Below are 17,604 nucleotides of genomic sequence, written 5' to 3'. Positions count from 1 at the left end.
GTGCTTTTGCGTTGAGGTTCGTTGTCATTATCGACCAAATGAATGATGTGCATGCGTACATGTAGTTGTGCACAGCATGTGAATTGACCGTACGCAATGCATTACAATGTGAGTAACGAAAACGAGCAATAAGTCTATTTATATACCATTGGACTCAAATACTCTGACACACATACACACCAATTGAAAAATGTCAATTTGTTTATTTGCGACTCTCAACTGATTCTCTTGTATTGTTTTCGTTTTTTTTGCTTCATTCTCTATTCTCTCGCTGTCTAGTATTTGATTGCAAAATTGTTCTATTTTGGCATCTTGATTCTCGTGATTGATACACATTTTCAGTAGAAAATTCTATCGGTAATTAAAACTTCCACGCCAATGTCATCGTTTCTTGCATGGTCATAGAAACAAATCATTTCAATCAATTTGACTTTTTTTTCTTCTCCACAAAGGTTAGTTTTGAATGAATTTGAACCCCCTGTATTTTGTGATAACAAAACATATTGTGTGTGTGCATTGAAATTCATGTCCCATCAAGAAATTTTGAGTTTGGTTTGACAAACAGAATATTTGAAAACAAAAAGTGATTGTAAGCAAATGATTGAAAAATTTGTATACATTTTTTACCCTGAAAATATTTAGAATTAGACGATAAAAAATTAGGAAATATGTCAAATTCGACGGCATTCAGCAAAGCGCGACAGCGTCGAAGGTTGGCTGCTATCGCTTTCCTTTCGAACATTTCCATGGATGGAACACATCGTGACACCAAATGGGGAGCACTGATGAATAAACGGCATAAAGACAATGATACTAAAGAGAATCATGCAATTGGAAATGGATCAGTTGGGACACCACTATCAAAAGCGATATTCAGCGACAGTGACAATTTTTCGGGCGACATTCAACCAACTAGCGCTAGAACCAAATCCAGAAAATCTACATTACGCTCAATGGAACAAAGTCCAGATCGAATGTCGGAAAGTTCAGACTCAGACAGTTCGAAAATGCGTGTTTTTCAAACACCCATTCGTGATCGGTTGGTTTATTTCATTTTTTTTTCATACTGAATTCATTTAAATTAATATAATTGTTCCCCTTTCAGAACAATGACCGTCTGTGCAAAACCAACGCGTGAATCGCCATCGATAACCAGTGAGGTGCGAACTCGTTTATTTTCTGCATCGAGTCGACCGAGTTTAACAGCAAAACGAGCATTGGGTGTAGATGATAAAAAATACAGTGATCTCAGTAGCAATGAAAGTCTTACACATGTCGGAAGTGTTGGCCGATTGGCACGTAGTGTTCAAATTACCGAACAAAAGGGAGATGTTAAATACGTGTCAAGCTCAAATCGTAATCATAATTTCAAAGACGATCGAATCGTTTTAGTGACGAACAAAGTGCCATTTTATATGTTCAGTAACATACCATTTTGTAAAAATCATAAGAATAGCGCTAGGTAAGTTAATTGTGAGCAAAAAAAAAAAAATCAATATGGTATTAAATGTGTCAATAATGTAACCACAGAATCGAATTGCGAAAAGATGGAGCCAGAAGGAGAAACACATCTGGTCCGCGGCCATTGTCAGCCATCAACGATATTGCATTTGATGCTTTCGATTTGTTGGGCATTGAAAAGGGTGAAAATGGTCAGGAGAAATCATATGGCTATCTGTTAATACCATCAAGACCACAACAAAAAGAAAAGAAAAATCCGTTTGGCATGCAAATCGAACCGAACCTGGAGTTGACCGGTCCACATGTCCTCAAAAATTATGGAATGGCCAGGTAAAAAAATTCAGAACAAAAGGAAACATTCTTTTTCGATTTTTTTTTTCAATCAATTTTATTTAAATTAGAATGATATAGTTTTCTTTGCATGTGAAACAATGAATTAAATATTTATTTTAGTTGAATACTGCAAATATGTAATCATCTTATTTTTAATCCAATTTATTTGTGAAATTCTTCATAAAAAAGCGCGTAGGAAAAGAAATCATAAGAAATAAGAACAATTTAATCCAATTTGTTTCTTTTCTTTTTAAATGATATCACCAGTCCTTGCCAAATGTGCTACGTAATTCATTGTTTATTTTCTATGCCGCAGGTACTATCCATTTGAAAATTACACAAATACTCGAAATATGAACGGCAGCATGTCAGTCGGCAGTAATGAAAAGCAAACAAGTGACGATCAAATTGACGCTGATGGAAAATTCAATATGGTTCGTTTTTTTATTCTCACTTATTTAATTACCAAAGTAAAGCAAAAAAAAAAGAGAATCATTAAATGATTATAAACACTCAGTGCACGTACATTGTATTTTGAACTACTGATATGCGTAGACAATTTTTTTTTTCATCTTTTTTTCGTTTTCCTTTTAGTATCAATATTCAGCTAATTTGTTGGATGACCCGGAATTAATAGCAGGCAAACATCGAACTCTCCTAACATTCACGTCGTATGTGACATCGGTGATCGATTACGTAAAGTCATCGGACTTGAAAAAAGAATTGAACGATAAGTTTCGCGAACGCTTTCCTCATATACAGTTAACATTGAGTAAATTACGTAGTTTAAAACGTGAAATGCGTCGCATCAATAAAATGGACAATCGCATTGATTTACTTACCGTATCACAGGCTTATGTTTACTTTGAAAAATTAATATTGGCCAATTTGATAAACAAAGAGAATCGAAAACTATGTGCCGGCTCTTGTTTATTATTAAGCGCCAAATTGAATGACATCAAGGGCGATGCACTGAAAAGTTTAATTGAGGTACTTTTGATATTACATTTTTCTTTGTTCATTTTGAATGCATAGCTCATTGTGAGTTTTATAATAATTTAATATATCTTATTATGACATTTAAAAAAAGAATGCTTAGCATAAATATCGTATAATTTTGTGCTTTTTTAACGCTTTTTTTTTCTTTTCAGAAAATCGAAAGCGTATTTCGTTTGAATCGTAAGGAGTTGCTTGCGTCTGAGTTTGCTGTGTTAGTTGCCCTTGAATTCAGCTTACACGTACCAATTAGCGAAATATTTCCTCATTATCAACGCCTTGTCTATGAATCATAGAATTCGGCCATTTGCTGTGAATTTACGCTGAAAACGAAGAAAAAATTGATGACAAATTCAAAACGACTCAGTTCATTTGAGATATTTTTGTACATTGATACTACAGTGTTATTTGATACAAATACGGTTTACAAAAGCGACCGACAAACAAATAACAAAATTAACATGAAATTATATGTAGGCTAAAAAGCTCAAATATAATTATACTAAAATCATATACATGTTTTTACGATGCAAATATATTTAATATCAACAAAAAGGAGATAAAAAAAATTAAAAAATAAAAATAATGTGTTCGTTCAAAATAATGTTTATTGTGGAAACGAAAAAAAAGACACACTCAGACGGATACATATAAAACTGTTTTTTCCCTTTTTTGTTGCCAAAACTTTTGAGAAAACTATTTGTTTTAATACAATAAATATTATAACATTTAAACTTTTGTTAAAAAACTATGTTTTTTTTTCATCAACATCAGACATAATATTTCCTTATATATTTTTTTCTTCTAGAAAATATTACACATGCAATAATAAATGATTGCTAAAGATATGACACTGGTAAATGCAACTTAACCAAAATAAAATTAGAGAGAAAAATGAAAATTGGTAAATTAAGGAAGAAGCCGCGAAAACATTGCTACAGAAATTCCCATTCACTGTCGCTACCTAGAGTGACCAGAAAAAAATGCAATTATATTGTGTTTTCTTTTTAAATGGAATAAAAAAATATAGGCTACCTTCTGGTTTTCGATTGTCATTAGATTTGTTTGTGACATCGCCGTTGTACCGGTTTACATCATATTTTTCAATTTTTAAATCCCATAACTTTGGCAAATTTGCTAGGCTTGAGAAATATTTGTCGGTTGTTTTCGTGGCCGTTTGATGTGACTTCGATGGTGCTGGCATCATCGTGGGCGGTGTATTTGTTGGTGTTCGATTGTTTGCACATTGCTTGATTATATCAAGGCTATCGATTGCATCGCCTTCATATTCATCATCGTCACTTGTCAGCGGCACATCGGAAAGTGGTGAGTCCATTGAAATTCCATCGATAATTCGTTCACCTTTTTGAAATTCCTCCAAAGTCGGTCGACTAAACTGGTTTCCAATTGGATACATGAGTTTAAGCGCTGGTACAGTGAAGAGAGGTGTATTCATAGCTTTTTGCCTTCCAAATGAACTACTCGATGCATACGACCGACCCAATTCAAGTGGTTTGAATTGCATTCGTTCCGGTGAATTATTTTGCGATGAATATGATTTATCTTTTTGAAGTGAATTCACACTCTCCATTTGATGCATGGCTTCATTTCCATTTTGTTGAATTATTGAATTGTTCTTTTGCTCTGTTGTTCCGTTGGTATTGGTGTTTGGCTTTGGTTCTGATTCATTATTTGGTGTGATCAAATCTCGTTCAGTATGAACGAAATCACAGAAACTGGCTTGCATCAGACATGGTTTTGTTGTTTTATTTGCAAATGTGCCAATCCGTGTTTGTTGATCCACAATTTCCTTATTTGTATGAGCAAATCCATTTGGATTATCATTGAAGAATTCGGCTTTTCGGCCAATTTCAACGACACCATCGACTTTTTTTGTTTCATCATTTGTTATTGAATCGCTCGAGACTTTCTTCTTTTTCTTTGTACCTTTTTGAAATAAAATCGATTCATCGTAGTCTAATGTGTTGATCTTCTCAAAGATTTCCAATTTTTTACTATGTTCCAGCAATAATTTATCCTCTTTCAACATTTGATGTTCACCGATACGACATGCCAACGGTACATCCAATTGTATATTTTCGATTGGCGGCAATTCAAAGCATTCATCAGCTTGTGTAATTGTTTCTTCTTGAATTTCGATATTTGAATCGTTCAACATTAGATTTTCATTGTTCGATGGCACATATTTTGTACTATTTGCCATTGCAGCGCCTTCCGGTACGATTGATATCCGTACAATACTACGGCCTCCTTCTACAATAAATATCTCATTGCCATTGACCGTTAAATACTGTATATTTCGTAAGCGTTTAATCGTAGCCATCACTTTAAGCTTTTCTAAATTTACTATAAATACCATCGTTTCGCAATAGGTCACAATGTATTGGCCTAGATAATAAAAACACGGACCAAAATATGTGTCTTTGATGGTCGTGCCAGGAATGTTGTGGACAGGATTCAATAATGGCACTTCAAAGATCGAACGAACTTCGTGGACGCTCTCTTTCAATAAAAATGTGTGCGACACATTGCCATCGATGTCGGCCATCCAAAACCGAAAACCAGGCCGTGCACATATGATTGACGGTGGTTTTCGTTGATCAACATCGGTTGGAGTGAATACCGCACCAAAATCGTTTAAAACTTTACGATCCGTACGACCAATTTGTGATATTTTCCAATGACCCGTTTCATCAAATTTACATATAATCGCACGATATAGTGTTGATATCAATAACCATGGATTGTGAAATTGCATTTGAACAATGCCGAAGTTTTCATTAATCACTTTAATTGATTTGCTGATGTGTTGACCAAAATCAATTGAAGTGAGAACGACCACACCGTGATTATCACCCGAAAATAATTTCATCCCATTTTTTGACCATTCAACGCAAGTGATTGCACCTCGATACGCATCTTTGATGGTATAACGTTCGATTGGATTGGATGTTATGAGTGCGGTTGCGGCTAATTCATGTGCTGCCAACAATTCGGCGGGCAATTCTTTTTGTATTTGAAATATGCTGACTTCACCATTGGTATTGCCAGCTGCTACCATATATTCCACCGAAGATACTAATCGTATGCATGTTATCGCTGCTGTTGACTGAAATGTGAGAAAAAAAATCATGAAATTAAGGAATTTTTTTTTCTATAAAATCATATACTATCGCAGTCTACAGCATACTATAGATAATTTGTGATCAACAACAAAAATGCAATTTTTTCTCCCCCATGGCGTTATCGGAACCGCCGTTAATGTGCACATTGTCAAGGCAGATAAAAAAAACAGTGAGAGAATAAACAACAATATCCGTGCTGATTCATCTTTGCGGGACTATGACAATAAACAAGTTCCTCATTGCGTATCAGTTAAGTGTACACTACTTTGATTTGAAATCGTGATAGTTTTTCTTTTATTTTCCATTTACTTTACATTTGCTTCGATGAGGTCGAATGTCATGAATATACACGTAAACATATGTATTGAAATTTACCTCGGTACGTAGTTTTTGTACGTTGCCATTGCGTCGATTGTACCAAAATATGATGCCAATATCGGAGCCAAGGGCCAAAAATTCGGGCAATGCATCAATGCATGTAATATTTAATTCTTGGAAAAAGAAACCTTTTTGAATTTTCGGCGGAATTTTTTGGAAAACATCTTTAATTGGTTGCCATTCTCTTAAGTTGCGTAAATCAAATTCGTCACTTTCCATTCAATATGATATGTTGTCGTTGTCAACTTATTTTTCTTCTTCGTGTTGTTGTTGTTGCTCTTGTTCGTTTTTCTTTATCGAATACTTGAGCTTCTCACACTCTCTCTCTATGTTCATTCGATTTCTCAACACAAACACTTGTCATCTAATTGGATATCTGATTTCTTACGGCAAAAACTTATACGACGCACTACTCTGAATAGAATTGCTGGGATTTCACTGCGCTCTATCAATTTCACTGAATCCGAGAGTTAAATAAACAATTTAATTCGAAATTGAATTCCAACAGCATGCAATATGCTGTACACTTATTCAGCTATGTGTCTGTGTTTACGTTTTTTCACATTTGAATAAATTGGATTTTTGTTGCACATAACATCAAAATTTAAATCCGGTTTAAATCAATTCGGTTTTTCGTGCAGTTTTGTTTTAAGATTTTATAACATTTATTCCACATTTCATTATTACATACTTTCGCCAAATTTCTTTCGGATTCGTTGATTTATTTTTAATTTAATTTTGAAAAACAAAACAATAATTTACAAATTGTTTGTAGTGCCATCAACAAACTTATATGGAACTTACATCGAAACTTACACAGACATAACCCGATTTTTGTTGTGTCAAATATGCTCTATTGTTTACATCGTTCTCGCATTCAAATTCATAAGAATTGTTGAGCAAAAATATTAAAACCATGAATTAAACGAAAACGTTTTCTTTTATCTTTGTCATATTATTTTACTCAATTATGAATAAACAAATTTTCTTTTAATTTTAACTCGACAATGCAATTCAATTTAAACAAGAAAAATGTTGTTAATGGTGCCACCTACAGATCATTTTTGCAAACTACTTACAATTTGACATTACGATAAAAAAAGAAGCATGCTTATTCATTTGTCAAACACGTTCAAAGCATGTTTTTGTAACAAAATAAATGCAACTGTTGCCGATCGTGTTCCAGATATTATTCGTTAGATTTAATATACATATTGAAGTGAATTCAACAAAAAAATAAATAAAAAATGTCAGAAGGTGGTGCTAATGATGGAGGCAAAAATAGCTATCGCAACAAAATAAAGAAAAGAAAGAAGAAGTTTTTGGCCAATGTTAAAGGCTTCGGCAAACAAGGGAATTTCGGTCGTGGTACACATTTGGAGAGTGACGAATGGAATTACTACATCAACATTTTGGACGTAATGAAGAAAGGCTTTGATTCAATAGACGAAAAGAGTAAGTCAAGCTAAAAATCGGCATATTTTTTTTCCCAAAATTTCGTTGACGAATGAACTGTTTTCAAATATCTGTCATGTTCTTCTTTTCAGCAACCATGGCCGATAATGTCCTCGAGCAAACGATTGGCAAAGAAATTCATACAGCTTCCAATCAAATAGCTTGCACAATTATTGAAGCATTGCTTCCGTTTTCGAATGCCGAAAATTTTGAGCGTTTCCAAACAACATTTGCATCAAATTTTCGGCCAATTTGTTCGGACAAATTTGCGTCACACATTCTCGAGAAACTCGTTTCGATTTCAATGTTACGCGCGGTGAGTGCTGAAAATGTTGAAGATTTATCAGAATCAAGCGAAACGCCACAGGCAAAAAAACGAAAAGCAACCGAAATTCCAAGTGAACGGGATTATAATTTGAAAACACAATTTAGCGATGAACATCGGCAAATATGCCGTGAATTTGTTGTGAAGGCTAGTAAATTTTTGATGAATAATTTGGAAGATTTTGTATGGGATACATATGGCAGTCATATAATGCGTACATGTTTCGATAGTTTAAGCGGTGTATTTCAAATCAAAAAGAGTTTTATCGGCGGCGGCGGCGGCGGCGGTGGTGGTTCCACCGAGAGTAAAACTACGGCTATCGATAAGAATTTAACTGTGCCGGATGAATGGCTGGAAATTTTGCAAGAATATGCGAAAAGACTACAGGCATGGCCACAGTTTCCTGATTTTCCATACAATGAATTATCATCAGGATTGGTGCAGAGTTTGTGTACAGCATTACATACGCGTGATAAAAGCACAATCAAACATATGGGCAAACGGCTGCTTAACGAAGCATTTTTACCAACTGTTGCACAATCCAAAGCGAACGATGAAAAAATTGATGTGGAAGAAGTGAAGTATGATATTGACGGTGAAGCCGAAGTTAAACCAGATACGGACGTACAAAAGTCCGAAGAGAATGATTCGGCTGAAGGTGAAGCGTCTAGCAAACAAACTGAAGATACAATTGACCAAAATATGCCATCAGTTTTCAGTAGTGAACCGGCCATTCGGTGTTTGGAAACATTCATTCAAATTTCCGGTCCAAAATTATTTACACAAATCTATGCGATGCTCTTCTGCGGACGTTTGGTCAAATTGAGTACAGTTCGATTGACAAATTTTAGTGTGCAAAAATTATTGGACCGTGCCAAAGAGAAAGAAGAATTCGAAGCAATTTTTGATGAATTGGAAGGTTCAATCGAGCAATTACTTCAAATTGGTCATACGGGCGTTGTTAGTGCATTGGCCCAAGGATGTTTACGATTGTGTACACGTCAGGGTCCATTCATGAAGGCCATTCAAAGTGCATTGGATTGCGTGCAACCGAAAGAAAAAAGTGACAAATTTGCAATGCTCGTATTAAAATTGAAGCCATACAAAGTGGCCATGGAAGATAAATCGAATTTCATTCACATACACGGTGCCGTCATTCTACAGGCAATGCTTCAATTTAACAAACCGATTAAATTGGTTCAATGCATTTTGGACACCAGCAATGATGTGTTAACGGACATTTTTTGTTCACCAAAGGGTTCACATGTTGTTGATGCATTCATGGATAGCAAAGCTGTTGGTGAAAAATCAAGAGAGAAATTAATACGTCACATGAATGATTGCTACTTGCAAATGGCAATATCAAAACATGGATCATGGTCGGTTGAAAAACTATTCAATTGTGCTAGCGATGCACAAAAGTCACGAATCGTTAAAGAGCTAAGCGAAAAACAGAATCAATTGAATGGCAGCCCATTTGGACGACTTTTAAATCATAAATTTCATGTGGATACGTATCGTTTAAGCCCGGAGCAATGGCGTGCTTCTTTCAAGAAAGAAACTAAAGCCGATCGTCTATTTAAGGATATTTTGTAAACAAATTGTTATGAATGGGTTAAAAAGAAAATCGAAATTTTTTTTAGAAACGGGGTATTTTATTTTACATGAATTCTCATAATAGTTTCAGTTTAGATTTTACAGTTTTTTTCTTTTATTAAATTTTTCAATTTATTCTATTGGTTTCTCATTGCTTAATTCTATGATGACATCCCATTGTTGTGATGTTATTGATGAAACTGATAGTCGTGGCTGTTTCAAAATGGTAAGTGACTGTAGATCTGTCGATTCCTTAAGCATTTTCAATGTAACCGGATATTCAAGCGGACGAACGTATTCGACGTCAACTTCGCCAAATTTTGGGTCGGTATTATGATAAAATTCCTTAACAATTTTCACAATGCCAACAATTGCTTTCTCCTTTTCGGTATGGTAGTAGAATGCCAAATCACCACATTTCATCGATTTTAAATAGTTCTGTGCTTGATGGTTGTGAATTCCATTCCAGGTTGTTTTGCCGTCGTCTTTCATTTTTGAAAATGGATAATCGCTTGATGAAAAAATAAAATATAAATCCCGAAATTCAATGGAACTGTTAGCTTTCTTGTATTTTTCTCTTACCTCGGTTCAACTTTCAACAGCCAATATTGTGACGGAATTTCTTTTGCCATTTTTGTTTCTTCAATGCTGAACGAAACGTTGTGTCGAATTTACTTATAACAAAGATCACTTTGGAAAACTAAAACAAATTTCTTCCGAAGAACTCGTTTGGCTGTCATTTGATTTGCGTTTATTTTTCCAATCAGCCGTTTATTTAGCATGGCGGGATATGTTGCACATCAAAACCACAGATGCTATAGTTGCTTAACAGATGGAGTCACTGTAAATTCCATGCATCATCTGTAGCAGATTTTAATACCAACTCAACGATATAATTACAGGTCTCCATGTTAGTGTATTCCGTCGACTTTGTTGTTGCTGCTATATATTTTTTGTGTTATTCCAACAGATTTACACATAGACCAAAATAAAAAAAAACTTTCACATTTTCAATTGTATCGTTTCCACTTTCGGTGCGATATCAGTGTGTATGTGCAAAAGTAGATAAAATGCTTGTGATTTACACACTTTTGTTATTGGTTTGTGTGTGACATTGTTCAGCTGTGGTGATATACACTCTGTCAATGCGACTATTAAAAACGAACAGAAAAAACGAATTTTGCTGAAATTGCATTCATTAAAACTTGTACAAAAGTGAAATGATATATGTGTGCTGTGTGCGGCGCTTTTAGAACAAACAAAATTAATTTAGTTTGAATATATTCAGAGTGTGTGTTGCGATTGCGAGTGAGGGACTATGCTCGCCATTCACACATATCGTCACATTAAATAAAAACAACAACAACAACAAAATTTAATGAATTTTAAATAATAAGTGAAAACATCATAAACACACTCAGCGAATTTCATTTGCATACATAAATATCATTTTGTTTTTTTTTCTGTTAAACTGCTACCAAATCCACAAATGCATAGATTTGAAAAAAAACAAACCGTTCACGACATGAATTCGGCGATCGTTTTACCAATTCATCGAACCGTATCAACCAAAATATCCAATGGTTTACCATAGATTCGTATTTATTTCGTGTTGTTTTTTCTTGTGATATTTTTATTATTATTATTACGATTTTTTTAAACTTAAAATTCTTTGATTTGTACTTAATATTATACGTGGATTCGATAAAAAGAAATTAATTGTTAATGTAAGAGACCACAATCGATTCTCTTCTCACTGTAACGATATTGTCACAAACACCAAAATAAACGTAAGAAAAGCCAAATATTCCAATCGCTTGGATCGGGTAACAGGAAAGATTTAGTGGAATACAAGATGTTGACGTCGAAACCATCGAAAGTAGCCAAAGTGGTCATTTGTGGAATGAAAAGTGTTGGAAAAACAGCGATATTAGAACAACTCATTTATGGTAGCATTACATTATGTTATTACTATTATTCTTCGATTAGTTTCGATTATCGTCATTAATTGTAATATATGACGATGATGGAAATTGAATCTATGTGAAATTACAACTACCAAATCTCAATTTAAAGCAATTGCTGGACATTATTGTTGTTGTGGCTATTGCTTTGCAATTTTTTCATTATATGTTTCCGATTATTTTTCGATTATTCTCCGATTACTTATCGATTATTTTAAATTTTATTCTTTCCTTTTGTGATTCTCCCCTTAGGTAGCATTACACCTGACACAGTAAGTTTATAGTTTCGCTGTCTCTTTTTCGGTGTGTCTGTTCATCGGTTCAAGTTCTTTTGTTTTTGTACACATTTTAATTCAAAACACATGATCATTTGCAGGAACTCCATCCAACGATAGAAGACACATATGTAGCTAGTGTTGACACTGGACGAGGATCAAGAGATATATTACGCATTTATGACACAGCCGGTTTACAAGGAAATGTACAGGTAAACACCGAATTTGTGAATTGAAATTGCGAATTGATGTGCACAATATGTGTAACAATAGCAATGAGTAAAAAATGTCGTTGCATGACATGATGATTCATTAAGAAATAATGTTTTCCGATAAGAGTAAATACAAAATCAGTCATGGAATTGCTTTTAAATGTGCCGTCATATCAGTATTCTCACTTTACGATCATCATCTCACCATTTCTTTGTACGATTCACGCAATAATTTTTTTTTTCTTCCATTCATCCATCGCATTCTGTTTTTTCTGATTAAAATTATCGCACATAAAAATGTAATAAAATACTAATCGGTATTTATCTCTGTCTGTATTTTGTAGCAATTACCACGGCATTACCTTCAGTTTCCCGATGGATTTGTATTGGTATACGATCCTTGTGAGCCGTCAAGCTTAGATTTGTTGGCTAGCATAAAGAGTGACATCGACAAGAACAAAGATAAAAAAGATGTAACGTATCATTATTGACATTGATTCATATTCAATAATTTAAAACGGAAACAATAAATGATTTATCGTCTTCTTTCTCATTCGATATTCATAGGTATGTGTAATCGTTATTGCAAATATGCATTTGAAAAGTAATCGATCAACATCATCAAATGCGAACGCAATTGATCCGACCGAATCAATAAATCGTGCCAACAATTGGTGCGAACGGGAAAGGATAAAACACTATACGGTGAATGCCATGGAGCGCGCTTCACTGTACGAACCATTCATCAACATTGCCGTACGTTTGCATCCACCACAAACCAAAACCACATTTCCACAGTTACGTCAATTAACACAGAAAACCTCAAAGGCTGATAACAATTGAAGAAACGGCACCATCACAACACACACTCACACTCACATACGTACACATACACACGCAAATACATTCAAAATGAAAGAAAAAGAGAGAGAAATGTTATTTATTTTATTTTTTATTCAAACTTTTTTGATAATTTTTTTTTTGTTTGGTTTCTTATATTTAACAAACGGTTGTACTTATGACAAGAGAAAAACACAAACAGTACTTAGAAACGGTGTAAAAAGCATTTTCTCACTCATTATTATATTGTTAATAACCTGAATTTTTAATGTTTAAGATTATTATTAACACCAAAAGATCGGCATTTAACATGAATAAGCAGATGGCATACCTAGCCGGCAATTTGCGTCGCTTTATTTTTATTGCAGATTTTCCTTGGTGTTGTTGTCTGCTTATTTATATGGTTGCGGACCTTTGTTTAACACAAAGACGTCGAAAAAAAATGAATAATAAATCTAAATGCAAATAAATGTAACGTTTTCTTTCTGTATACGAAAAGAAAAGAAGAAGTTTAAGTTAACTGCAGTTGTTGCGGAACATATGAGCTAGGTAAAAGATTCGGACGAAAGGAACGTGATTCTACCATTTGAGGAGGTATTTTAGTTTTCTTAGAATGATTTTTGTATCAAATGCCTCATCCCATATTGAACTACTAATGCCAAATCCTTTGTCATGATGCACAAAATGGTGCTGATAATGATAGCGCTTCATAAAGTACAGATGACCACCCGACGGAGAACCATGATGAATATAATAATGCATCATGTCATAGCATAAATAACCTGGAACAACATTCGAATAAATGAATAATTTAGCGAAATTTTGAATATTTGACTCTTTTTCCAAGCGATTACCCGTTAATCCGCCGGCAAATACTAATTTTGGATTGTGTAGCAAAATTTGAATGGGTATATAGATAATGATTGCTAAAATTGTTGCCGGAAATGGTGGAAAAACCAAACGATACGGATCGAAAGGCACCTTATGATGTAGACCGTGTAACAAAAAATGAAGGGTGCACACAAGGCCACCGTGATTCGATGCATCCAAATGAAAAACCCATCGATGAAGCGAATATTCTAAAAAAATGATATATATAACATAGAATATTCGTATATACATGATATAAATGACTGTATATACCTATTAGCGTCCATAAAAATACGCCGAGAATCAATTGCCACACAATGAATCCCTGAAAAAGAGAAAAATTTAGAATGTGATAATAAAATGTGAACTATGATAGTTGTAAAATAATTTAGGATTATTAAGGGCCAGACAGTTTGCTTACATTGCCATATTGTTTAGTGTATGCGTCATCAATGCCCATACTTATCAGGAATATGATTATTGGAATCCAAAACGTCGGCACCAGCCACCATGGTGTTTTCGTTAGCATTTCTAATAGATTTGTGTCGAATAAATGTAGCGGTCGATCAACAGGCTTATTCACCTAGAGATGATCAAAAGAAAAAACTATGAAAAAAGTGGAAATGGAAATGGAATTATGTGTATTCACCCATTCGGTATAGTTTGAACCAAGGCTACCAATTTGTGCTATCATACCACGTGACCAATCAACCAAGTGCTAAAAATAGTAAGAATACACAATGTCGTAAATTGAATTGCTATATTGGCTTAATGAAAATCTAATCGAACACACATTTACATAATTTTTCTTATTTAATATACTTGCAATATGCACCACCTCAAAAATAACCACAACGCAAATTACTACTGTAAAAATTGATGCAAATAGATAATTGCATGTTGTTTATCGATTGTGTGTCAATTGGAGCTGCAATTTGGTTTTTCTTTTTCTTTTGTTTTTTGACGACTTTCTTCAATCAAAAGAATATTTAGAACATGTTAAAAAAAAGTTTCATTACCTCCATGCTATCGTCAGTTCTTATAAGATGTTCAACATTGTTACGCCCATTTGAGTTGTGTTCAAAAGTTTCACCATGACTGCTTTGTTTGCTGTTCGACATTTCACTATCGCATTTATTGCCATCGCGGACGACGTCATCATTATTATTATTGTTGTTGATTTGATTTGATACACGATATTCTTTCAATAAGTATTTGGCGGCTTGCGAATGAGGCATTGCTGTTTCAAACTTATAATCAATATCTGAATTGAAGGCTGCACTTAGAGTATTTTTGCCGCCCGGATGTTTATGCGCAAATTGTGTTAAATCAAACGTTTCACTTTTATAACGAACGAACAATTTTTCTCGAATCTCTTGATTATCGTCACTCATTTTGCTCGCTTTGTGTCTCACCAATTTTGACTGTCACATAAAATTCATTCGAATCTATTGATTAACATCGGTTTTTTTAGTTTATTGTTGGTGATAGTGTGTTTTTTTTAATTTGATGCACCAACGTCACTTTGTGTTTTGTTTATCGCCGAATTTTATGAGAACCATTTTGGGCTTTTATTATTCAAATAAACTAAACAAAATTATCGTTTTTTTTCTCTCTACTTCAAACGGTAAACTTTCTAAACGACCGCGAAATGAAAAATACAAGAGAAACAAAAAAGAAATGATAAAAAAGCTAGCCAAATGTGACATGCACTTTATTTTAGTTTACAATAGTACATTTCATAATATGCACACAAAAACCCGCGCTCATTCAAAATTCCGCACAGATGGACAGACGGCGTCGTGGCCGTCGTCGTCGTCGTCGTCGTTTGCTATCCGTTTCACCGTTTTTTTTTTTTGAAGTCACGATTATCCGTATCGCTCAATATACCTTAATAGCCGACGCAAATTTCATACTATTTTCTTGATCAATAATTTAATTTTTTCGATTGATTTTCTGCACACTGTATTGCGTCCTCACTTCTAGTTCAGTTTTTTGTTGTTGTTCTATTCATTCTTTTTCGCTCACTCTTGTTGTCTTTTTAATTTGGCGCAACATTCATTTTGTTTGTACAATATTCATGTCAATGCAATGCCGTTTGCTGTCCATCAAACTATTTACTCTCTCTGGCTCAAAACCGTCCTTTTCACTTCACCTCACAATTCAATCTTTGGAAAAATGTAAATGTTTTTATTACACAGTACACATATATTCCATCCAGCGCGTTGCTTACGAAAGCACTTTATTGTCACATCCTTTGTATTGGCCACTATCAGAACTCTACACTGTATGTATTGAAGAAAAAAAAAGAGTTGCCCACTAACTTACAAACCGTTAAGTTATACCATATGCTCTGATCTAATTGCTTTTGGAAATTTCGAAACACCAAACGAAAAATGAAAGAGAACATAAAAAATAAAATAGATGACGGCTAGTTTGATAAGCTCAAGTTGAGTGTGGGCCCGTGAATGATAGAACGTTGTATGGGAAATCTATAAAAGTGTACAATTATTATATACTCAATAAGTTTGTTTTTATTTATTCACCGTCTGATCAAAGACTGAATTTATCACACAATTTATAATTAAGAATTAATATTGTGGTTGCATTCGATAATTTCGAATGTTCAGAATATTTAACCATGTGAAGTGTGTTTGCATTCCAAGAATTTGTAAAGACAAGCTGCTTCTGACATTTGGCGAACACTTATTTCGATGATTAACTATTTTCTTCGATAAATCACGGTCAATTTTACCTTGAAATAATTTTGTTCACGATAACCGAACACGAATTTTGAATGTCATGTATTGAATGTAAAACAAATTTTATTCTTTTATTTTTATTGAGCTTTTACAAAGATAAAACGTGAAGTTACCTCCCCGATAAATATCGCCAAATAATATTCAAACAAATAAAATGCAACAATATTAAATGAAACAAAAGATATTCTAGTTCCGCATTGTGAGCGTACGGTTTGTTTATTGCCATCACTACACATACACAAACAGTCACAGAAACAAATTAAATTGCAATATGCTGATTTGTTGTTTTGTCTTTAGTATCAATTCTGAACTGGCGAACAAACGGATATTCCGACAAATTCAGTCCACAATCGACTACGAACGATGAACTGCTACTAATTGAATTTTGTGTATCATCACTTTCGAAGAAAATATTGCAAGTCGTTTGATTAATTTTCCCTTCACAATATTTAACAAAAATTCCTCGAATGAACATCTTTTTTCGACGGTCATTTGACATAAATACAATCTTAATGAAAAAAACCAAATCTTCGCAATAATTTCAGTGAAGTTGAAATATCTGATCACTGTTTTAGTAAATAAAATCGAAACTCACAAAATGTTTCGTCGGTTTTCCTGTTAAAAAATATTCACATTGGAATGTAGCAAAATAAGATGGTCTTAAACCTTAATTAAGCAGGTAAACAGACATCAGGGACGTATCAACCATAAACCGTGCTCGCGGAATAAGTAAAACATTTGACTTTGATCATTTTTAATTTGAACGAATGAACAAAAAGATAATCAAATATTGAGCTTTCCAAATATTAACATACTTTATATACAAAAGTGCAAAATCAATTCATTTTTGTTGAAGAACTGATTTGAGTATTCAATCAACACATGAATAAGAATAAGATTCATTTTGTGCATGTAAAAGCCATTTTATCGCATTAGATAAGGTTATCAGTTGATTTATATCATTTGTTACGCTAACATATACGGATTCGAA

The 17,604-nt window shown here is 33.9% G+C and overlaps 6 protein-coding genes across 9 annotated transcripts; 3 read left to right on the top strand and 3 right to left on the bottom strand.

Annotated features, from left to right (window-relative positions):
* The first annotated feature begins 82 nt into the window (after positions 1-82).
* On the top strand, positions 83-3,375 carry LOC116340160 (CDK5 and ABL1 enzyme substrate 2). Of its 2 annotated transcripts, none has more exons than XM_031766457.1 (7): positions 83-108; positions 643-1,039; positions 1,106-1,462; positions 1,531-1,791; positions 2,111-2,228; positions 2,389-2,784; positions 2,946-3,375. In XM_031766457.1, the coding sequence occupies exons 2-7, from the start codon at positions 669-671 to the stop codon at positions 3,084-3,086; spliced, it is 1,644 nt and encodes a 547-aa protein (XP_031622317.1). In that variant the 5' UTR covers positions 83-108; positions 643-668; the 3' UTR covers positions 3,087-3,375. The 2 variants fall into 2 exon arrangements, with proteins under 2 accessions (XP_031622317.1, XP_031622316.1); XM_031766456.1 differs by lacking the exon at positions 83-108 and adding an exon at positions 198-452.
* LOC116340159 (WD repeat-containing protein CG11141) lies at positions 1,962-7,101 on the bottom strand. Of its 2 annotated transcripts, none has more exons than XM_031766455.1 (3): positions 6,312-7,101; positions 3,826-5,920; positions 1,962-3,113 (listed from the first exon to the last, which is right to left on the bottom strand). In XM_031766455.1, the coding sequence occupies exons 1-3, from the start codon at positions 6,531-6,533 to the stop codon at positions 3,109-3,111; spliced, it is 2,322 nt and encodes a 773-aa protein (XP_031622315.1). In that variant the 5' UTR covers positions 6,534-7,101; the 3' UTR covers positions 1,962-3,108. The 2 variants fall into 2 exon arrangements, with proteins under 2 accessions (XP_031622315.1, XP_031622312.1); XM_031766452.1 differs by lacking the exon at positions 1,962-3,113 and adding an exon at positions 3,434-3,754.
* Positions 7,102-7,429: 328 nt separating this feature from the next.
* Positions 7,430-9,740, top strand: LOC116340029 (nucleolar protein 9). Its single transcript, XM_031766176.1, has 2 exons — positions 7,430-7,769; positions 7,862-9,740. The coding sequence occupies exons 1-2, from the start codon at positions 7,562-7,564 to the stop codon at positions 9,688-9,690; spliced, it is 2,037 nt and encodes a 678-aa protein (XP_031622036.1). The 5' UTR covers positions 7,430-7,561; the 3' UTR covers positions 9,691-9,740.
* On the bottom strand, positions 9,734-10,540 carry LOC116340033 (thymocyte nuclear protein 1-like). Its single transcript, XM_031766180.1, has 2 exons — positions 10,273-10,540; positions 9,734-10,201 (listed from the first exon to the last, which is right to left on the bottom strand). Exons 1-2 carry the CDS (start codon positions 10,320-10,322, stop codon positions 9,823-9,825), a joined length of 429 nt encoding a protein of 142 aa, XP_031622040.1. The 5' UTR covers positions 10,323-10,540; the 3' UTR covers positions 9,734-9,822.
* A 97-nt stretch (positions 10,541-10,637) lies between these two features.
* LOC116340031 (NF-kappa-B inhibitor-interacting Ras-like protein) lies at positions 10,638-13,451 on the top strand. Its single transcript, XM_031766179.1, has 5 exons — positions 10,638-11,639; positions 11,907-11,926; positions 12,031-12,141; positions 12,486-12,614; positions 12,709-13,451. The coding sequence occupies exons 1-5, from the start codon at positions 11,546-11,548 to the stop codon at positions 12,982-12,984; spliced, it is 630 nt and encodes a 209-aa protein (XP_031622039.1). The 5' UTR covers positions 10,638-11,545; the 3' UTR covers positions 12,985-13,451.
* On the bottom strand, positions 13,131-16,581 carry LOC116340030 (dihydroceramide fatty acyl 2-hydroxylase FAH2). 2 transcript variants are annotated; one of them, XM_031766178.1, is made up of 7 exons: positions 14,871-16,581; positions 14,501-14,569; positions 14,273-14,434; positions 14,125-14,176; positions 13,836-14,060; positions 13,565-13,763; positions 13,131-13,466 (listed from the first exon to the last, which is right to left on the bottom strand). In XM_031766178.1, coding segments are annotated over exons 1-7 (1,083 nt in total). In that variant the 5' UTR covers positions 15,246-16,581; the 3' UTR covers positions 13,131-13,465. The 2 variants fall into 2 exon arrangements, with proteins under 2 accessions (XP_031622038.1, XP_031622037.1); XM_031766177.1 differs by having other exon boundaries at positions 13,131-13,763; positions 14,871-16,580.
* Positions 16,582-17,604: the final 1,023 nt, after the last annotated feature.

This window comes from Contarinia nasturtii, unplaced genomic scaffold, assembly GCF_009176525.2.
Source record: "Contarinia nasturtii isolate CC-2019 unplaced genomic scaffold, AAFC_CNas_1.1 Cnas_scaffold_630, whole genome shotgun sequence".
Lineage (NCBI taxonomy): Eukaryota > Metazoa > Arthropoda > Insecta > Diptera > Cecidomyiidae > Contarinia > Contarinia nasturtii.
The sequence above is the reverse complement of the archived record's forward strand: the minus strand, read 5'-3'. Positions and strand labels throughout refer to the sequence as shown.